The 21,270-nt window shown below is 54.5% G+C and overlaps 1 protein-coding gene across 2 annotated transcripts; it reads right to left on the bottom strand.

Moving 5' to 3' along the window:
- Positions 1-9,243: 9,243 nt before the first annotated feature.
- GLYCTK (glycerate kinase) lies at positions 9,244-14,666 on the bottom strand. 2 transcript variants are annotated; one of them, XM_035726651.1, is made up of 5 exons: positions 14,553-14,666; positions 12,020-12,435; positions 11,626-11,777; positions 10,834-11,009; positions 9,244-10,493 (listed from the first exon to the last, which is right to left on the bottom strand). In XM_035726651.1, exons 2-5 carry the CDS (start codon positions 12,394-12,396, stop codon positions 9,627-9,629), a joined length of 1,572 nt encoding a protein of 523 aa, XP_035582544.1. In that variant the 5' UTR covers positions 12,397-12,435; positions 14,553-14,666; the 3' UTR covers positions 9,244-9,626. The 2 variants fall into 2 exon arrangements, with proteins under 2 accessions (XP_035582544.1, XP_035582543.1); XM_035726650.1 differs by lacking the exon at positions 14,553-14,666 and adding an exon at positions 12,636-13,937.
- Positions 14,667-21,270: the final 6,604 nt, after the last annotated feature.

Genomic DNA, 21,270 nt, shown 5'->3' with positions numbered 1-21,270 from the left:
GAGCCTGAAGATGATCTGCCTGGGCTCAAGAAGTCTCCAGCCATGTTGGGATGCCTCTTGGGGTCAGCGCTGCCATGATAGGCTTTACCACCTGCTGCTCTGAGCCTCAGTTTCCCTACTAGTCCAATAAGGATAACAGTAGGCCTTCTGGTCTTCTCAGACAGACACCCTGGGGGCAGAGGGGCCTGGAGTGCTCAGGCCCCCGGTCTCAGTCACCCCAGCCAAGCCAAGGCTCCTGCCCTGCCCTGGGGTTGTGCGGGTAGCAGCGGCCATACATGATGGGGGAGGCGGGGTCTGGTCACCCCTCAGCCCCGGAAACTGCCTTTCCGCCCCGCCCCCAGCTGCCTCTCTGGTCCCATGCTGTCCCAGGCCGCCTGCAGTCACCCCCACTCATAGCGGCCCGCTGCCTGCCTCCCACCCACGCGCGGGCAGCTGCTCCGGCCTCCATGCCTGAACCTAAACTGAATGAGCTTTTCCACAATGTCGCCTCCCGCTGGCGGCTCCTAATTGCATGTTGAAGCCATGTGATGGAGCCCAACTTACACTAATTATGTCATTACCCTAATTAAGTAAATACCGTATGTGTTAATTGGCAGAAATTGCTTTGGGGGATGGGCGGGGGGGGACGCCTGTGTACCCTGGGCTCTCACATGGGTGGGGGGGTAGGTCGGGGGTAACAGATGCAGGGGATGCATTCCTCCCTCGCTTCTGCAGGTCCTGTGATCACCCAGCTGGGGTTTGGAGAGGACCCTCAGCCTCCACCCTGCACAGGCTCCCGCATGCTCCGGGGGAAGAAGCCCAAGGTGCTGAATAGGTGGTCAGAGACCCAAGCTGGAGGCCTGCCTCTGCCCTGACAGGCTGGTGGTCTTGAACAAGCCTTTTTCCTCTCTCGGGTGCGTCCCCTTGCCCAACACCCTCCTGCCACCTCAGCCACCCCAGAGCCTGTGGACTCTCAGTCAGTGGGCACAAGGGCATCAGAGAGACTCAATGTCCTGGCAGGACTAACCAAGCCACTGCCATCCATCGATGGGACACCAGTTATCTGACTGGCCATGGGCAGCAGGAGGGAGAAAGGCTAACGGCAGAGCAAAGCCGTAGGCTGATATAGCACCAGCGTGAACCAGCAAAGGAACAAACAAGGCCGGCATTCTCCAGAAGCCATGTGAGGTGGGAAGATCTGAGGAAGTCTGGAGGGCTTCCTGGAGGAAGAGGAATTCATCTCTAAGGGAGAGGAAATCTGGGCTTCAGAGCTCAGATCATCTTTCCTCGTGCGATTTTGTTCTCCAAATTTTTAAGTGTATTATTATGACTCATTCGATACAGGAGGTTTTAGTTTTTTTGTTTTTTTGTTTTTTTGTTTTTTTAAGTAAGCTCTACACCCAATGTGGGGCTAGAACTCATGACCCCAAGATCAAGAGTCACAGCCTCTGCCAACTGAGCCAGCCAGTCACCCCTCACCTTGTGATTTTTAAATGCCACACTTAACCATAACCTTTGGATGGGGGTGAGGAGGGATAAGAGAGAAGTCGTCTGAAGGACAGCCTCCAGATGGGACTGCAACCATTTGAGAGCACCGGGGGGACAGAAGGAATGCCAGCCCTGTGTCAGGGACCATCACATAAGCCCCAGTATGAGCCCCCATCCTGCCCTCTTTAAGCCAATCAGCATGGACCAGCTATCAAGTGGGGCCCCCTCCCTGGCCTGTCCCTCATGGGGCTGTGGGGAGGGCCCAACGGCAAGAATTCAAGGCCTCAAGCCCACTCAGGGCCAGGCAGGCAGGACCCCATCTCCTGAGTGGGCCCAGCTGCTGCAGTGAGGACATCCCTGCTCTTCCAGCTCTACCCTACCCGCTGGCCGCGGGCACCACAGACATATGCAGCCCAACTCTCAGGGGCCTTGGCCAAGGGCCTCCAGTCCCCAGGCCTCGAGCTCCCAGGAGGTGATGTCCACTCATTCGTTGCCTCTTCCAGACCTTCATTCATTCCACACAACATGGTCCGGGCTCCCTTAGGCTGGCTCCACGAGATAGAAACAGAAGCAGATAGGAAACCATCCTTTTAGCCACATGCCTGCAACTTACTCTCAAATAGCTCAGGAAGAAAATGATGCATGATTCTCTCTCTCTCTCTCTCTCTCTCTCTCTCTTTCTCACACACACACACACACACACACACACACACACACACACAGCAAATATGTAGAGTAAGTGAAAGAAAATAGTAACAATAGTTGAATATGGCCAAGGGTATATGAGTATCTTAGACTATTCTTATTTTGACAACTTTTCTGTAAGTTTGCAATTATTTCTAAATAAAAAGTGGAAGGAGGGAAGAGAGGATAAAAGGGAGGGAGGAAAGGAAGGAGGGAGGTAGTTTCTTTCCTTTCTCAGGCTTCCAGGCTACTGGAAGATGTAGTAAGACCACTGGCAGCTGGGTTGATGTGGCCTGGCTCAGTGGGGCTGGGAGGGCTTCCCTGAGGAGGTGGTAGGGGGTGGGGCTAGGCAGAGTCTAAGGGGCATCTAGCTCTTACCCTTTCCCTGTGGGGTGGGACTGGGGGCTGAGTGTCTCCCCCTCTCCCTGTCACAGCTTCAGGCCAGCCCATGGCTCCCTCCCTTCTCCTGTTCTCCAGAGAAGGTAGGTGCTCTGGAATTTCTACGGGGAGTCTTCAGTGGGACAAGGGGAACTTCCTTTGGTCAGAGGGCTTAGGAGGGCATTCTGTGCCTCTGGGCCTGAGAGGAGACTGGACCAGCCCAGAGCACTATGTCCAGGGCCAGAGAGGGATGGGATGCCTCTGGTCAAGGCCACCCTGCCTCCCCTGCCACCTGCAGCACTAACAGCACCAACACAGACTTGTCCCTGGGCAGCCCAGACTGACTTCCTTGGTGCCCTTGCCTGTCACAGCAGCGCTTAGAAGCAGGAGGGAAGTGGCTCATTAGCCTGTCCTGTATTAGGCAGAATTGTGGGGTGTGGAGAGGGAGGCCTCTGCTGCCCATGGGCCTTTTGAGGGGCTGCAGGTCTGGACCCACCCCTGTGGCCCCTTTTCCGCCTCATCTCTGCCCTGTCCCCAGCTCCCCACTCTCCCATCCCCATCCCTCCCATTCCCCGAAGTGCCCACCACCCTTCCCTCCTCCTGGGGACCCCAAATGCTTTTCCGTATAAGGGGACTTGCCCCACCCAGCTTTCAGGCCCAGCTTCACACCCTATCGACCATCCCCTCCCCCAAAGAAACAGTGACACTGGCATCCTGATGTGTGGCCAGTCCCTGCGGCCAGCGCGTTCGACCTCTCTCAGAAGGAAGGGGCCCTGCCCACTCTCACAGCCCATCCATTCTCCCCTTGACCTCGGGCTGCCACTTCAGAGCCTGGACCGCCCCAGAGTGGACCTGTCCTCCATTAGGGAGACTCCGTCCAGGACGCTGAGGACTGCGGCACCCGGAGGTCAGCAGGGGCTGATTCCTCCATTCGGACACCTTTGTTCTTCTCCCGCCTTTGTCCGCGGCCCCCCGTGCTCCCAGCCAGCCCGCCCGCCAGCCCAGCCCCTCAGCCCTCGCCTGGCCGCCCGCCTCCCCCTCCCATTCCCCTTATGGCCTTTGCCCGCCCACCCACCCAAGTGCCAGAGCGGGCAGAGGACGGGTGGGGCCCCCTGCCCCCCCCCCCCCGCTCCCGGCCCAGCCCCCAGCCCGCTGCCGGCCCGCAGCCCTGCCTGTCACCCGGCTCCCTCTCCTGCCCACGCCCCTCGCCGTGCGGCCCCTCGAACAATCTCTCCCCTCCGTCCCCTCCCCACTTCCTCTCCCTTCGCGCCGGCCCTTCAGTCCCGGAGTCCGGCGCGATCTCCCTGCGATCCCCTCCCTCCTGTCTCCTCCCTCGCCCTCTCCCTTCTCTCTTCCCCTCCAGCCTCCGCTCCTTCCCGCTCACTCACCCTCTCCCTCTCCCGCTGCCCCCCTCTCTCTCCCCCACCTCTTTGTTTCAGCGGAGAACTGGCTCCTCGGGACAGTTCCCACACTGCAGTGCCTCTGGTGCGGAGACAGCGCCACCGAGGTGAGCAGGGAGCCCTGGGGGGCGGGCGGGTGGGGACAGGGGCAGTCCGGCGCGGCGCCTCCCGCCCTGGGGCAGCCGGCACAGCAGTCACAGTGCCCGCTGCCCCGGCGGTCAGCAGGAGCCCAGGGCAGAGGGGCAGCCAGTTGGCTGCGGGGGGGGGGGGGGGGGGGCGGGGGGGGGGCGGCAAAGCTGCCGGGTGCCTGGCTTCTGCGGGTGGTCTTGGGCTGATGGGGACGTGGGCGGGAGGCGGGGGGAGGGGGCTAGGCTGCAGGAATAGCCACACCTGAAGGTCTGAGTGTATGCCCAGTCCTGGAGTCCGGGGCGCTGAACGCTGCCTCTGGCAGGGCTGTGGCTGTGAGGTTACCAGGTGGTAGCAGAGGCGCTGTCCACGGGGCTGTGACCCCTAAAGTGCCTGTCCCTGCTGGGCTTTGAGTTGCTGGTCAGGCATGTGCTGGGCTGCTCCCACTGCCCAGGTTGGGGGGTGTGGGCAGAGAAGGAGCGATCTGCCCCCCGCCACAGGCTGGCTGTTTCACCCCCAGCTCCTGACCACCAGCCCCACAGGGCCACACGTGGGGAGGGGCGCTTCTCCCTCTGCGAGGGGTCTCTGACCAGCTCCCCCAAAATAGGATCCCCAGGACAGCTTTACCCACAGTAGTGAACAGTAGGGATTCAGGCCAGAGCCCAGATGCTCCTGTGGTCAGCTTCCTGAGCTGGATGGGGAGGAAAGCTAGGAGACAGGGGGAGAAAGAGAACAGGTGGAGACAGAGTCCTGGCTCCAGCATGAGGGCTACAAACGCAGTTATACGAGATGACCCAAGGCTACCAGGAGATCCAGAGACCCTGAAGCTGGGCAGGTGGGTGGGAGTGGATGGAAAGGGGCAGAAACCAGTGCCGGGGGCCCCGCCCCCTTCTCAGCTGGAGCTGGGGATGGAGAGGCAGGGCTGCATGGGGACAGAGTGTGCTGCTCACACTTCTCTAAAGAAGCAAGCAGGGTGGCTCTTCTGGCTGCCAGAGGAGGGGCAGGAAAGGTTGGGAGTATGCAGAGCCCGGGGGGAGCTCCCCAGCGGGGTGCATCTTGGGGTGCAGCCTCTGGCTATCTGGCTGGGGCAGAGCCAGGTCCTAGAGCTCCCTGAACCCCCAGGGAGCCATCCGTGTACAAGGTCATGATGGGTAGTGACCCATAAGGTAGAGCTGCCATGGACATTTGTCTCCTGAGGACTGGTCAGATGGAGCACTTGTTTCTGGGGCCCAACTCTCCCTCACCCTCTTCCCTAACACGGCCTCCTCAACTGAGCAGGCAACAACCCCAGATGGACCAACATGTACAGAGAGGTGGAATCAGAGCTATGGGCATCAGATCTCAAGGGCCCAGGTGGTTTGCCACAGCCCAACCCAGCCAGGCCCAAGGACAGCCCAAGTCAGGGGAAGTGGGAGAGGATAAGCCTCGGGACTGGCCCCAGTGATTCCCCAGGAGTGGTTGACCTCCAGACACCCCTGTTCCAGGGAACAAGACCACCCCTGCTGGCTTGGACTCAGCTCAGCACAGCTCCGTGACCCCACTCACGTGCAGCACCCTGCCTGGGCCATTGGCTACACCCTGAGTGGCATGTCAGTATCCCCCCAGCCTTCCATGACCCCTGCCCTCCCCTAGCACACCCCAAATTCTCTCACTCGGCTAGGGATTCCTAGCCTGCAGTCAAGCTGGTTCTCCCCCACCCCAGTCTGGGCCTCATCATGTCCCTCACACATGATCCAGATCCAGAGGGATCAGGCTGTCCTGCCCTTTTTTTTTTTTCCTGAGACAGGAGGGGTCTCTCTCCCAGGGTGGGTCAGCTCACTTTGGTTCTGTGACCTCTCGGGGCACTGTGCATTGTGCCCAGTCATTTAAAACTCAAAGACCACCCCTTGCGAGTGCTAGTCCAGTGCCAGAGGGCCTCAGTCAGTGAGGACCAAGGCCTTACTGGCTCTAACCCAGGCCCTGCCTGGAAGAAGGGGGCCTCCCTGTGTGGAGAGCTCCCTGAGCTTCTCCTTGGAAGAGGCCAGCACCTCTCCCTTCTTTGCTTCCCTCGGAGCACCCCCAGAGCTTTCCTACCCAGATCCATCTACTGCTGACACCTCCCCAGAGTGGCGAGCGGGACAGGATGTTGTTCCCATTAGAGAGAAGAGAAAAGCAAGATGTGGAGAAAGGAAGGTGGCAGGGCCAGGATCTAGGGCCCGACTCCCACTGCAGGGCTCCTTCCAGGTCTTTTAACTGCCATCCTGTGAGAGCCTACATAAGGGCAGGGTGCCTACACTCACCAAAGCATCCACTGGTTGCCCAGCTGCTCCACCTTCCAGATCCTCAAGACCCTGAAGGCATTGAGAGGGGTGTCTGAGCCAGGGCTTCTAGCCTTGGTTCCAAAGTGACCCCTAAATGGTTACCTGGACTGGCAGAAGACTGCTGGCGTGAGGCTGCAGACGGACAGGCAGAGGGGAGCTGGGAGGGGCTCCCCAGCCTAGTGATGCACCTCTCCCTCATCTCTGGCACCTCCTGCACCTCCTGGCACGTCCCCCCGGCATCCCCCATCCCTGCAGTAAAGAAGGCCTCAGCACCTGCGTCCTAAAACAGCCTCCCGGCTGATCCTTGCCAAAATCCCAGGACGCTTGTCACCACCATCCATGGGAAGTCTCACCCCCTCAGCCAGGCACACAAAACCCTTCATGTTGGCCTCTGCCAGCCTTTATGGCCTCCTTGTCCAACTTGCTTCACCATATCTCCAGTAGGTTGACCACACCAAACTGTGTGTCCTCACCCAGGGGTGGAGGGGAGCACAGCTCAGATGCCTGCTCAGGAGCTGGCTGTGGGTTGAGCTGGACACACGCACGCCCACATGCATCCCCACGCACACACATACAGATATGCATACAGATGCAGACACAACCCTCTGTGCAGAAGCCCATCACCCCAGTGCACGTGGTTTTCTACCAAATCATACGTGCAATGGAACTGTGAAATCTAAACCAAAAAGGGACCAACAAATCTGTTTTATGGTTCCCAGAGAGGCCAAATGTGGTCACGTCACCATCCCCAAGCCCTTGAGGGGCAGCGGGGAGGCAAGAGGGGATCCCTGACTCTGGCTGAGCTCTCTCTGGGCCCCAGGGTCTCTGAGACCCACAGGGTGGGCAAGCAGGTCCCGACCAGGCTTGCTGATTCTGTGGCAGACTTGCTGGGCAGCCCCAGGCAAGCCACCTTCCCTCTCTCTTTCTCCAGCTATAAAATAAGAGGACTTGGATTAGCTGATACCTAAGGGCTGTCCAAGCCCACTGCCCAGCTCTTTTTAGTTCATGCCAAGTAGAGAGAACGGAAGGGCCTGTAAAGGTGGCAGCAGTGAGGGGGGGCTGGGCACAATGCATGGCAAAAGCCTCCAGGTGGGCTGGGAAAGCTTCAGGGAATGGAAATGAGGTGGGCGCAAGGGCAAGAGGAACCTGAGCCAGGAGAGACAGAAGCCAAGAGCCACAGGATGGGAACAATTATTATGATCCATAATTGAAATTTATGGAGCAAATAGTAAGTCCTATTGAACACTCACCATGCAGCGTTTATCTCATATTTTCGTCTAGATCGAGGCCAAATGTATCTGTTCTCATCTTGGGGATACCAAATGAGCAAAGCTAATGGGTTAGGCCCAATCCAGGCCCTGGCCTCCCAGCCCCCACAAATACAGGCATAGGGCAAGGGCCAAAGGGACACAGGGGTACCCTCTGGCAAGACCCCACCCACACCCAAACACCTCAACAGGCATGTAAGCAGCCTAGTGCACAAGCAGCAGCCTGGCCCTACCCCTGGCCACCCACATGTGTGTGCTCACATGCCACCCCCCCACACACACACACTGTGGACAGGAGAGACAAGTACTCTGCCGCAGGCCCTGCCCTCCTGTCCTGCTCTTGCCTGGAACTTGACACCCCGCGCTAATGCTCATGCTCCCGAGGGCAAGGACTGAAACAGGTTGTCAGAGGAGGAACAGGGCACAGGTACTTCCACGTAGGGACCATACCCCCTAGACTATGACCCCGCAGTCAGTGGAAACTCCATGCCAGTACAGAAGGGAAGGAAGTGCCCTGCATCAGAAGGGTGCCAACTCCCCTCTTCCCTAAACTTCCCTGACCTCCAGGGCCTGGCTCACATGACTCACCTCGCCTTGTCCCCAGGTCATGAGCCATCTGCAAGCCGGGTTGTCCAGAGCCCAAGTGGGTAAGGGAGACTCTTCCCCGGGGGGAGGATGTGCCAGCCCCGGTCCGAGCCCCTCACACCCTGAGAGGAGGGCACAGCTGGGCTGGAGGAGGGGCCAGCAGGAGCAGCCCCAGGCCTCGCTGTTCTCTATGGCTTTTTATTCCTATGTGATTTTACTGCTCACTCATATAGGGATTGGAGCCGTGGCGTACGGCGGGGGCGGCCAACGGAGGGCTGGGATCCTGAGCAAGGGGGCCCGGACAGAGGTAGGACAGCAGCCCCGCCCTCTCCCAGCACAGGCCGCTAGCCTAGCCGAACCTTTCCTCTGTTGCTCTTCCCCACTGACCTCCTCCCTAGCCAACAGTAACAGGGGGGTGCGCAGGGGGCTGCTGGACCCCCTCAGTACTCTGACCCACCATCTCAGCACTGGAGACCCCCACTGCAAGGCTGGCACCAGGAACTGCACTGTGTCCCAAAGAAGCAGCTAAAGAAACTGAGATGTTCAGCATGAGAAAATGGGCCTGACACAGGGAAACAAGGTCCAGAATCCTGTGTGGCTCGGAATAGCCCCTGGATACACAAAGGGCAGCTCAACCAATGGTGTGGTCTGTCCCTAAGGGCTGTCCAAATACAGAAGGCGAGGACAGCCTTAGTGGCTAGCGGGCTTGTATCCAGCAAGGTTCGCAGCAGTCTGGAGACTGCAACAGCGATGCCACAGGGGAGTCACAGTTGGACAGGTGGCCTGTCCCGCTCAGACCCCATAGACCGCAGTCCTTCGGCCTCTCCTCCCAGGGGTCTCTGCTGGCCCACACTGAGTGTGACAAAGCCAGGCTCAACCTTCCTCAGCTCCTGTTTCAGTGAGACAGGTGCTGAGTGTGTCCTTCAGAGAAGGGTATGGGGAACCCCTGTGGAGTCCTAGAGCTGGGGCTGCAGCCTGACCCCACTCCTTTTCCCGGCAGCTCTGAGTCTTTGCTCTGAGGGAAAACACACGGAGAACCCATAGTGTGGTTCTTTTTATTTGCAGTCCTTCTCACTTCACCCCACAGAAAAGACACTCAGGAGCTTGGCAGAGGGGCTGCCCACTGTTGGGGAAGACCAAGAATAGCAAACAGGCCAAGGGGCTCATCCCAGTCCTCAGGGTTAGCTGCTGTCATGGCAGAAAGGGGGGAGAGGAGAGAGCCCCCATGGGCCAGTCTGGCTGGGGGAACGAACACAGAGCAGAGGCCCTGGGTATGAGGTGTCAGGGTCGCCCAGGCAGCCAGAACCAAGGAGAAAAGGGGCCCTCAGGCCTGCTGAGGCCTTGGGGACCAACCCTGGTCTGCCCCAGGCTGCTACCCTGTAGGTCTCCTCTGTACTCCTAAAACATGACCTACACCATCACCGCGGCCGCAGCAACAGGAGGTGGGCGTCCATGACGTTGGTGCCAGTCAGCCCTGTGTGCAGCAGGTGCACCCCGCCGTGGAAGCAGCGGAAGAAGGTATGTGAGTCACTGCAGGATAGGAAAGAGGCCACGTCCAGGCCCTCAGCGGCAGCCTGGCTGGCAAGCTCAGGCACGACCCACGCCCCGGCTGCCTCCGTGGGCCCATCCTGCCCATCGGTGCCACCACTCAAAAACAGCACATCTACAGGCCCCGGTGGCCACCGTCCCAGCTCTGCTCCAACACGCAGAGCCAGTTCCTGGTTCCGGCCACCCTTTCCCGAGCCCTGCAACTGCACAGTGGGCTCGCCACCAGCCAGTAGGCAGACGGGGCCCCCAGCCCCCACCACGGTCTCCAGAGCCTCCTTTAGCCGCAGGTCCGGGAGCTGGAGCTCAGCTGCCAGCTCGTGGAGTTGTTCCTCCTGCTCCATGGAGGCTGCAGTCCCAGGCGGGGTGAGGTGGGCTCCAGCCACTTGGGCGAGCAGACCGTAGAACCGGGCCACGCTTTTCACATCGCCCTGTATGGCTGCGCTCAGCACCACGGCCCGGTACCCCAGTGCCTCGGCCCGCCGCTGGGCCTCAGCCAGTGCCAGTACGTTGGAGCCGATGATCACGTTGAGCACGTGGCCACAGGTGTGTGGCCCGTGAGGGTCAGAGTCAGCCCGAGCCAGCACAGTCTTCACAGAACGTGGCAGGGCTGCACGAAGGCCATAGCGATTGAGGATGTGCAGGCAATCTTGCACGTTGTGGACGCTGGCCACCGTGGGGCCGCTGGCAATCACCTCCACTGGGTCCCCCACCACATCTGACAGAATCAGGCTCACCACCTGGGGAGGTGGCACAGAGGCAAGGCTCAGTCCCTCCAGGTCCTCACCCCACAGCCATTGAGAACAAGCAGCTACCCATCCCCTGCCATGTGTCTGCACAGCCTCAGACGGCCCAGGGCGTTTCCTCACCCTTTCCTAACCCCTCTCCAGGGGGTCTGCAGAACATGTGCCATTTGGACACCCCACCCCCATCCACTCGGAGGCCCCTCCCAGCCAGCCCCGTGGATTCCTACGCCAGACCCCTGCCAATTTGTATGCTGTTCCAGGCTTTTGTCTCCCTGGCACGTGTGGTCTGGCTCCAGCAGCCCAGGGCTGCCTAGGGTAGCAAGGACCCACGCACCTGGGCAGGGTAGGCGGCCTGCGCCAGCCCCCCACCCTTGAGCTGAGACAGCGCTTTCCGGATGGTGTTCAGCTCCTGGATGTTGGCCCCGCGGGCTGCCAGCAGCTTGGTGAGTGTCTGCTTTTCCTCCAGTGTCACGGGGGGGATAGGCGCGGGCAGCAAGGCTGAGCCCCCACCTGCAGAGACAGTGAAGAAATTGGGCAGAGGGGATAAGACTGCAAAGGAACCTCCCCACTTAAGGAAGCAAGCAGGCAGTACCCACATTAGCGAAGGGGCTGCTGGAAAGGTGGGGTTAGGGTGCCCCCGTGTGGACATGCAGGGACCATGCATACAGTCACCACACCCTGGGCTGTGCCCTGCCTTGGAGCCCAGGTCCCAGCAGACACTAGAAGAACTATTCATTAAGAGCTTGGAACAGGGGGTAGACCAGGAGGAGACAGTGAGACCAAGGATGGGCTCCGCAGGAGCTAGAGACCTGGGTTCCAACCCCCGATCATACTGGCACAGATACAAGAAACAGCAGGGATGTTTTACCCCTGTGACACCCTGAATTATATGCTTTCTATATGCCCTCTTATGATCGCCAAACAAGGTCATTCTGGGGAGGACCCCCAGCTCCGAGGAGGCCAGATAACCTGCCCAGGGCCACCCAGAGGTCAGCCATCCAGGCTCTTTACTGCCTCCCTTGCTCTGTGACCCCGGGGGCTCAGACCAACCATCTCTCGCAGACCTGATATTTGGGACCACCGCCGCCACCCCTTAAACTGTCCTGAGCCAATCTGGCACCCACACCTGAGATGAGTACAAGCAGCAGATCGTCCGCTGTGAGACCTTCAGCCAGCTGCCGGATGGCCAGTGCAGCCCGAAGTGCATCACGGTCTGGCAGGTTGTCCTCTGCACCCTCGAATACCTGGACACGGCTATGTGGCTTCAGCAGCATCTCCCTGAAGAGAGAGAGAGAGAGTGAGAACAGACAGCAAGAAATGGGGCAGGTCCCTCTCCTCCCACCTGATTTCTCAGCTGTATAGGTGAAGAATGCCACTAACACCCATCCCGGAGCCAGTCCAGACCCAGAAGAAAAGGGATGCTGGTGAGGGAGGGAGGCCTGCCTGATCCAGCGCTAAGTTTGGGCCTCACTTCCCCCCCACCTGGGGACAGCAGGCAGCATACCCCCAAGGCTCCTTACTGCTTGCCAGCACGCTCCATGGCAGCCCGGATCCCCTTGGGCACGCTGATCACACCCTGCACGAGATGCTGGCCCAGGAGCTCCTCAGCTGCAGCGGCCATGCCCAGCACAGCCTTGCCAAAGCCCACCAGGTGGAGGTTTTGCCGCAGCTGAAAGCTCCGATCCCGCACCTTCAGCAGCCCGCTGCCGGGATCCAAGGACAGTGCCCGGTGCAGCATGGGGCCTGGGAGCACAGCACCCACAGTGCTCTCGAAGAGCTGCTGAGCCTGCTCTGCCAGGGCCATGCCACTGGCCTGCCGGACCACTGGGCCCCCCGAGAGGAGCGGGCGCAAGGGGGCTCGGGCCACGCAGGGCAGAACCTGCAGGACTGCAGCCATGCCCCACTGCTCTCAGCACCACCGGGCACCCATGGCTGCCTAGGGGGAAGAAAGCACTAGTGAGGCTGCTGCAAGACCAGAGACAGACCCCCCCCCCCCCACAACCACCTCTCTGAGGGCTTGGGGCCGCTGGACCCCACAGTGGCTGCCGCAGTGGGCCAACTGCCAGGCCAAGACTTTCTGAGGCCCTCAGCTGCCTGATCTCACTCCAGTTCTCAGAGCCCAAGCCTGCCACCTACCATGTCCTCCTCTTCTGCAGGCTATCCTCTGGTCCTCTGGACACTCTGTCCTGAGTCCAAAGGTCCTGTTAGCTGAGTCCTACCCCTAGGCCACCAGCTCTGGCCGGAGAGTTAATCATTCACAGAGGGAGCAATTCCTACCAGTGGGCTCCTGCCCCACCCCTTTTCCACCCCCTGCACTTCTGAGCGCTCCTCCAGGGGCAAGAGCCCTTTCTGGCACTCCTTCCTTGCCTCTTTACCACTTCTGTTGCCAAGAGGCTGCTGGCTGTCCCACCGACTGACCCCGAGCCTGATGACCTGCAGCCTGCTCTATGTCATTAGCTCGCGGGTCTGGGCTGGGAGCCTGGGAAGGCTAGGTCTGTGTGGGGAGGCTTGTAGGCTCACAGGAACACTGATAGGCAGGCTCAGAGCACATCCTCAGAACACACAGCCTGCGAATCCCAGCAATCAAGGCCAGTTCAGCAAAAAGTTCAGGTTCAAACGAGAAACGGCAGCAAAGACTGGCTCATGCTGGAACCTTAGAGAAGTCCCTAGACACCACATTGAAGCCACGTATCATGGGCCCCAAGCTGGACAGAAAAGGACACCCTTCCACCTACTTGGCTGGCCAGACCCAGCCCTGCCAAGAAAACGCCTTTCGCTCTCACTTAACAAGACAAGTCTTGGGTCACACACCCAAAGGAGTGAGAGCCAAGTGTCTAGAGCAGGAAAGGCCAGCCTCCCACAGCTGAGGCCAAATAGTCACTTTCCCCACTGGGCAAGGTAAAGGCTAAAGACTTGGGGTGAAGGTCAGGAGGCTGTAAAAGAGTTCAGGAACAATGAAGCCCCAAAGAGATCATCTCTAAAAAAGGCATCCACTTTAGTGATGCCCACCATAAATACCACCGGCTGACTGCAGCAGCAAGCGTGGACAGAGCAGGGGAAGGAGGCTAGGAATCAGGCTCCAGCTCTACCACAAAGACAACTCCTTTTCTTTCACTGGGCCTCATGTCAAAATGAGGTGGGATGAAATAAGACTAGTGCTCTCCCCTTGACATCCTTGGCCTCTCTGAAGCTGCCCACTGTTAACACAGAAAACCTGAACCCCAAACACTTTATCCCACACTCAAAAAACCTAACAACGTGTAGCCCTCAGTCACTTAGCCAGCATGGTTCTCAGCTTTCCCGTAAGACCAATACTGCCTGACTCCAGCCCTGAAAGGGAACACAGAGGGTGCCGCCATGGGGACTCGGAAAACGGGCTCCGCTTTTTTGCCAGGAAGCCCCTGGGACTGGCCCCATTGGGCTAGGAACCAAAAGCAGCTTAGAATCTAGCAACAGCTTGACAGCCTGGGTGAACTCTGTACCTGTTTCCCAGATGGACACAAGCCTAGAGGATCCCAGCCTTGTCACGGTATACCAGGGCCCAGGGAAAGGGGGGCGGTGAGAATAGGGAGTCTTCAAGGTTAAGGTTGGCAGTTAAAATACAGGACGTCCAGTTAAATCTGAACTTCAGATAAGCAAGGAATTTAAAATATAAGTATGTTCCGTACAATATTTGAACATACCTACACTAAATAATTATTTGTTGCTTATCTGAAATTCAAATTTAACTGGACGTCCTGTATTTGTATTTGCTAACCAGCCACTCTCTACCCAAGGGACCGTCCTAAACTCCCAGGTGCTCCAGAACGAAACGCGGAAACATCGAGAAGACCCTCCTTGACTCCGCCCCGCCACCGAGTGGGACCGGAGCCACTTCCGGCCTTCTCCTGCCTGCACATGCCCCGGAAATAACGTCAGCCACAGGTCTTTGCCAGGGAAGTGGCTGCCGCGTGATGTCCGGTGGTGACCCGAGGAATAAGTGCCCGCTGCCACCTGACCCGCCACTGCCCCGCCCAAGGACTGCTTCCGTGAGCCCCCGCGCCATGGACTCACCGCTCCACGACTCAGGGACGCGGCTTCCGGTGCCGGAGACCGGAAGTACCCCCGGGTGGGCGGAGCGGAATCCGGAAGTGTAGGGTGGGAGGGGCGGAGTCGGGGTGCTGGCGCAAGCTGCGGTGGGACCACGTGCGGGGGAAGCAGGAGTGGAGACTGAGGGATTGGCTCCGCCCTGAGCTCGGGGAGGCTTGGATGGAATCACCTTCGGGCCTCATTGCCTTCATCTCTGCAATGGGGCAACAAATCCTGACTCACCGAATGCCGTAACCGTCCCCTCCTTTATCCCGTAGGATCCCATCCGTCGGCACATACATTCCTTGCTCCTGGTGCCCGGCACTGGACTGAGCAAACGGGCTGAGAATTACTACTTCCCCACAACCCACCCCTTCTGGAGCCAGATTAAATCATCCTGGCTCTTCCCCACCGCTGTAATCTCCCAACAATTTTGTGTTCGCCTCTCTCCCCCTTGGCCAACCTAGTAACAGCTCGGACTCGGAAGGTTCTATTCCGTGATCCTCGAACACACAAGCTGTGTGTGAACAACGAATGACCCTGGGCCTCCCTGACTGTCTCTGCTCTTAGCCTGTTTCCACTCTTGAGCTCGCCTTGATGCCTTCCCACATTCAAAAGACAAGTCCTGACCACACTAAAGACACAAAAGAGTGCACTTTTTTTTTTAACTGATGTTTTCTTGGGGAGAGAGGGAAGGGAGTTACATCACAAATCACACAGCAGACTTTTTAAAATCTTAAAAACATATCCCCCCCTTTTGCAATTGCCACATCTCTCCATATCGTGCTCTGCTCTCCCGAACTCCTACCTCCTTCCTAGCTGTTTGCCTGGATTTTTCTTTCCCTTTATAATAGAGGACATTTTTTTCCTATCATTCTCTCCCAAACTTCCCCACTCCATCGTCAAAACAAAGGCATCTTCAGGAGGATCTGCCCTCTTTAGATGTGGGGAGATTGTAAATACTTAAAAGTTTGGTTTTTCCTTGCTTATAGTAAGAAGTCTTTATGAATTGTGAATTTATTCATTCCTCCACCATTCAACAGACATTTCCTGACCTATGTGGGTCAAATGGTATAGCTACTGGGATGAATAAGAAGTGGTACTTTTAGTGGGGAATTTGCTCTGCTTTTGTAATGACAGTCCCACACTGCTGGAAGGAATGTGTATTTGAGGACCTCTTTCATTATTTACTGCCAGAGGCTCATGAACAGACACCATTTACTATGCCAGTGCTGTTCTTCTGTCAGACTGTAAGCAGGAATATACCCATTTTTGAAATCCCCCATCCCACCCCACAACTACTCACAGGATGTATTTAACATCAAGGTTTAGATGCCCACTGGACTGTGAGTTCTTAGAAGGTGATGACTTGGTCTAATTCATATTTGCATCTCTACTGCCTTACATAGGACCAGGCACTAATAAAAGCTGGATTTCTAATTTTTTTCTCCCCCCCCACCACTTTCTTTCTTTCTTTTTTTAATAAATTAACAAGAGAACAGTGAAGTACTCAGCTGCAAAGTGCTGCAGACCCAAGGTGGAAAGAATTTCACAAAAGGAAGAGAGATGGTGGTAAATAGAAGTTGAAGCCTTCATGAAGCAGTGGGATTTAAGTCTAAGAAAACAATTAGGCTTATTAGACTGTATACATATACCTTGAGAGTAGGCGTGAATATCTCTGTCTTTTTTTACAATGTTAGCTATTTTACTTTTTCTAAGATTTTATTTATTTATTAACTTGAGAGAGAGAGAGAGAGAGCATGAGCAGAGGGAGGGGGAGATAGCAGACTCCCTGCTGAGTGTGAAGCCCAAAACACTCCATCCCAGGGCTTCATCCCAGGACCCTGAGATCAAACCCGGAGGGGAAGCCAGATGCTTAACCGATCGAGCCACCCAGGCACCCCTGTCTATAGTCTTTTTAAGTGCACTTGGGCAATAAGTATCAATGTCAAAAATGTGACAGGCGACTTCAGTAGAGGGAAATAACTGGATGTATAGACAAAGATAATGTAGGGGTGGGGTGCCTGGGTGGTTCAATTGGTTGAGCATCCATCTGACTCTTGATTTCAGCTCAGGTCATGATCTCATGGGTTGTGAGATCGAGCTCCACGTAAGGCGAGTACACACTCTTTCTCTCTTTCTAAAAATAAATAAATAGGGCGCCTGGGTGGCTCAGTTGGTTAAGCGACTGCCTTCGGCTCAGGTCATGATCCTGGAGTCGCAGGATCGAGTCCCGCATCGGGCTCCCTGCTCAGCAGGGAGTCTGCTTCTCCCTCCGACCCTCTTCCCTCTCGTGCTATCTCTCATTCTCTCTCTCTCAAATAAAAAAAAATAAAAATCTAAATAAAAATAAAAATAAATAAAAATAAATAAATCTTAAAAAAAAAGATGATGTAGGGGAAGAAAAAACCTTCTCCCTCTATTCTCAGGTTCAGTGGCTGAGGCCCTGGGACAAACTAAACTGACAGAGGATAGATTAAAGGAGAAAAAAGTTTATTCAATATGTATATTGGGGGGGCTCACAGAAATGAAGTAAAAACCCCAAAGAAGCCATTAGGCCTGAGAGCTTATATACCATTTTTTTTATTTTTTATTGTTATGTTAATCACCATATATTACATCATTTGTTTTTGATGTAGTGTTCCATGATTCATTGTTTGTTCATAACACCCAGTGCTCCATGCAGAATGTGCCCTCTTTAATACCCATCACCAGGCTAACCCATCCCCCTACCCTCCTCCCCTTTAGAACCCTCAGTTTGTTTTTCAGAGTCCATCATCTCTCATGGTTCGTCTCCCCCTCTGACTTACTCCCCTTCATTCTTCCTCTCCTGCTATCTTCTTCTTTTTCTTTTTTCTTAAAATATGTTGCGTTATTTGTTTCAGAAGTACCGATCTGTGATTCAACAGTCTTGCACAATTCACAGCGCTCACCATAGTACATACCCTCCCCAATGTCTATCACCCAGCCACCCCATCCCTCCCACCCCCAACCACTCCAGTAACACTCAGTTTGTTCCTGAGATTAAGAATTCCTCATATCAGTGAGGTAATATGATACATGTTTTTCTCTGATTGACTTATTTCACTCAGCATAACACCCTCCAGTTCCATTCACGTCATTACAAATGGCAAGATCTCATTCCTTTTGATGGCTGCATAATATTCCATTGTGTATATATACCACATCTTCTTTATCCATTCATCTGTCGATGGACATCTTGGCTCTTTCCACAGTTTGGCTATTGTGGATACTTATATACCATTTTTAACAAAGAGTGATAAATTTGAGAGCTGGGATAAGACAAAAGGAGTTCAAACTTCTCAGGGCAGTAAATTGTGGGAAAGTAAATATATGGGGGAAACTAATGGAAGATAAGGATTACTGTAGTAAGATTTGTTTGTACAGATTCATCTTGGCCTTGGCTCTCCATCTCCTGGTACAGGCAGGACTCCTTTCTTATGGGAAATTTATGTCCTGCTTTTAGGTAGGAAGGAGGAGGGCAGGGAGCCTTTTCTGCATCTATTTCAAATGCCTTCAACTCAAAATAATCCTTATGCCAAAGTGGCATATTTGGGGTGGCATATTCTGATCCCCTTCAAATGGACATGAGATATTCAGCCCAGAGTTGTTAGGAATATAAAGCAATCTAAAAACTCAGTGATAAGAGAATTTATACAAATAAGTTATAGTACTTCCAAACAGACATTAAAAATGGTGTTCTAATGTTACTAAGGCTTACATACGTGTTACTTTTTGCAATGCATTTTATGTTTTTAAAAAAACTATTGAAGGGGGCGCCTGGGTGGCTCAGTCATTAAGCATCTCCCTTTGGCTCAGGTCATGATCCCCAGGGTCCAGGGATCGAGTCCCACATCAGGCTCCTTGCTCGGCGGGAAGCCTGCTTTTCCCTCTCCCTCTCCCGCTGCTTGTGTTCCTGCTCTTGCTATCTCTGTCTCTGTCAAATAAATAAATAAAATATTAAAAAAATAACTATTGAAAAGACCATTTAAGGGGCGCCTGGCTGGCTCAGTCAGTAGAGCATATGACTTATGATCTCGGGATTGTGAGTTCAAGCCCCCCGTTGGGTGTAGAGCTTACTTAAAAAAAAAAAAAAAAAAGACTATTTAAGTCAAATATAAACCTTCCCCATTATTCAAGCAAGCCGAAGGAAAGAAGGCAATGTACTAGGGTGACATTACTCATACCTTATTGAGGGAGGGTTTACTGAATTTATTCATTCAGATTTAGCTTTAATTTAAATGTTCCCATTTAGAGGAAAGGAGAAAGTCATTTCTGGGTGATGTTAGGTTATCAGTGACCAGGGGAAGGCGGCAGTAATGGTACCCATTCTCCACTAACAGTGCTGAATCTCAGGAGTTCAACATGGATAAAGTACTTGGTTCCTATAACTCTGAAATCACCCTCCCACTCCGGCATACAAGCTCAAGAGGGTCATTGGGGTAGTGAATGGTACAAATTCGTGAGAACAGCGCTCAGTCTTGGGCTTTCTGACTTGGAACTTTGCTATAAATAAGCCCTGCTTGTCGAAGAAGCTGATTACACATGACTGCAGCCATCTGAGGTTTCAGATGCCTGAGGAGGTCTGGAGTGTTATTGCAAGCTATCAGTCCAGCAGAGCCAGCAGCCATCCCCCTAAATTACCTGCTCCTCTATCGACATTCACCCTGCTGTCCTCCAACCTCAAACCAAGGTGGTGGTTACTTGCTCTATTACCACCTAAGTCCAGTTCTCTCCCCCTCCAGCACTTCCTGGCCCCCTGTAGTTGAGAAGGGTCATTTGACTAATTCTGGTCAATGAGTAGCAAGTAGAAATGGTGTGATTCATTTCTGGGCAGTTAACTGCCCAAGTGAGGCCTTCCTGAGCATTTTCCCTTTGGACTTGGCCAACCAACAACATTCAAGATGGTGGCTTCTTTGCCAACCTAAGACCTGAGTGACTGATGGGAAGAGCCACCCTGCCAACCTAGAAAGGACAGGTACTGAAAGTGCAAAATAAACCTTTGATGTTTAAAGCCACTAAGATGTGGGAGAGAGAAAAAAAAAAAAAGCCACAAAGATGTGAGGGTTTGTGTTATTGCACCATAACCCAGCCTATGGTGGTTGATATGCACACTTTATCCTGTTGCAACTTGGTTTCAGAAATCAGGACCTGCATCTTAGAATCTTGATCTACTCTTGATACCTTTATCATCTGGAAAATGTTGGTTCTTACTGGCATTCATCTTGCTAGATGCACCAAGAGCTGAAGAACATCTTGCTGTGCATTCATAAATTCAGGAGAGTCTTGTGCACTAATCAATACCACAAGGCAAGAGCACAAAAGCAGAAAGCAGCTTCCATGAAGAGAAATTGTTTGCATCCGTCTTAGGTTTCTGTGGCACGGCAGATTTTTAGTCCATCATTTCATGTGGTTTCTGGAGTCTTCCTCCTTTATTGCATTTTAATTGTGACTAGACAAAGATAAATGATAGCAAGAATTCAGGACCAGCAAGAAATGTTAAGATTGATGTAGAACCAAAAATAGTGAATAGGAACGTTTTCAGTCTTTTCTCCAGTAAGATGCACTCAGTTTGGGGATTCAATCAAGAAAGTATTGTGAATTATTATACTGCATCCATAAGAGAATCTGTAAAATGTTCTGCCACCTTAAAATCCACTGTGAAGGGGCACCTGGGTGGCTCAGTCGTTAAATGTCTGCTTTCAGCTCAGGTCATGATCCCAGGGTCTTGGGATGGAGCCTGGGATCAGCAGGAAGCCTACTTCTCCCTCTCCCACTCCCCCTGCTTGTATTCCCTCTCTTGCTGTCTCTGTCAAATAAATAAAATATTTTTTTAAAAAAATCCACTGTGAAAATAAAGTAGTGATTTTTTTTAATTATTTATGCAAAACCTGAGATAAGTCAGAGGCTCTCCGTCCTCAACTCAAGGTAGCTGCCTCCTCAGGGAGGCACTCCTGGTGTCTCTGGCCTCCCTTCCACTTACTTGTCCTTGACATCCTGGGCCTTTTCCTTAGCATTCAGCCCCTAATGCCTCACAGAGTTGGCACCGAGGGGTAGAAGAGCGCCCTTTTCAGGGTTTCCAGGGCCAGCTCTGCAGTGACCTTCCACCCTCCACCCCTGCCCTTGTCTCTGCAGTGCTGGACACTTCTCTGGGGCAGTCCCAAGGTGGGGTGCTCTGGGAGATGCAGAGCACTGATGTGGGGATGGGGGAGTGAAGGGCCACTCAGTGGGAGGGAGAGAGTCAGGAGGTAGGGAGGAGCTGTGAAGGCTGTGAAACCCCTCACAGCTATTTTTCTTGGAAGGAGGTGTGGGGGATCCAAACAATGCACTCAGAAGCAGCTCAGCTGTGACCGTTGAGGGGCTGCTAAAGCACGAGAGGCTGAATTATCAGTAAGGGTTTTTAAGCCTTTTCAAATAGTTCTGTAGGCTTAGAGGCAGAGGCCCTGGGGCTCTAGGCAGTCCTTCCTGGATCTGGGCAGTCTAGGCTTATCTGGGAAGAACCCATCCCTTCCTTCCAGAACAAAAAGGCATTGTCTACCAACAATGGACTTTTTAAAATGTGAACGATTACCTACCCTTTGCCCTAGAAACAGGGCTGGAAGTTTCCAGTTAGAAATCCAGACTCTAGGCTTATTGGCTGTGTGACTCTGGGACAGTTACTTAACCTTTCAGAACCTCAGCC

Source organism: Zalophus californianus, chromosome 1 (genome assembly GCF_009762305.2).
Source record: "Zalophus californianus isolate mZalCal1 chromosome 1, mZalCal1.pri.v2, whole genome shotgun sequence".
Classification (NCBI taxonomy): domain Eukaryota; kingdom Metazoa; phylum Chordata; class Mammalia; order Carnivora; family Otariidae; genus Zalophus; species Zalophus californianus.
This window is presented reverse-complemented; position numbering and strand designations above follow the sequence as displayed.

Bases quoted from the DNA above. Each gene is read 5' to 3' on its own strand.
- GLYCTK (XM_035726651.1), bottom strand. From the start codon at position 12,396: ATGGCTGCAGTCCTGCAGGTTCTGCCCTGCGTGGCCCGAGCCCCCTTG. The intron at 11,778-12,019 runs GTAAGGAGCCTT...CTCTCTCTTCAG, and splicing joins ATGGAGCGTGCTGGCAAGCA to GGAGATGCTGCTGAAGCCAC. The intron at 11,010-11,625 runs GTGTGGGTGCCA...CTGTCTCTGCAG, and splicing joins GCTGCTTGTACTCATCTCAG to GTGGGGGCTCAGCCTTGCTG.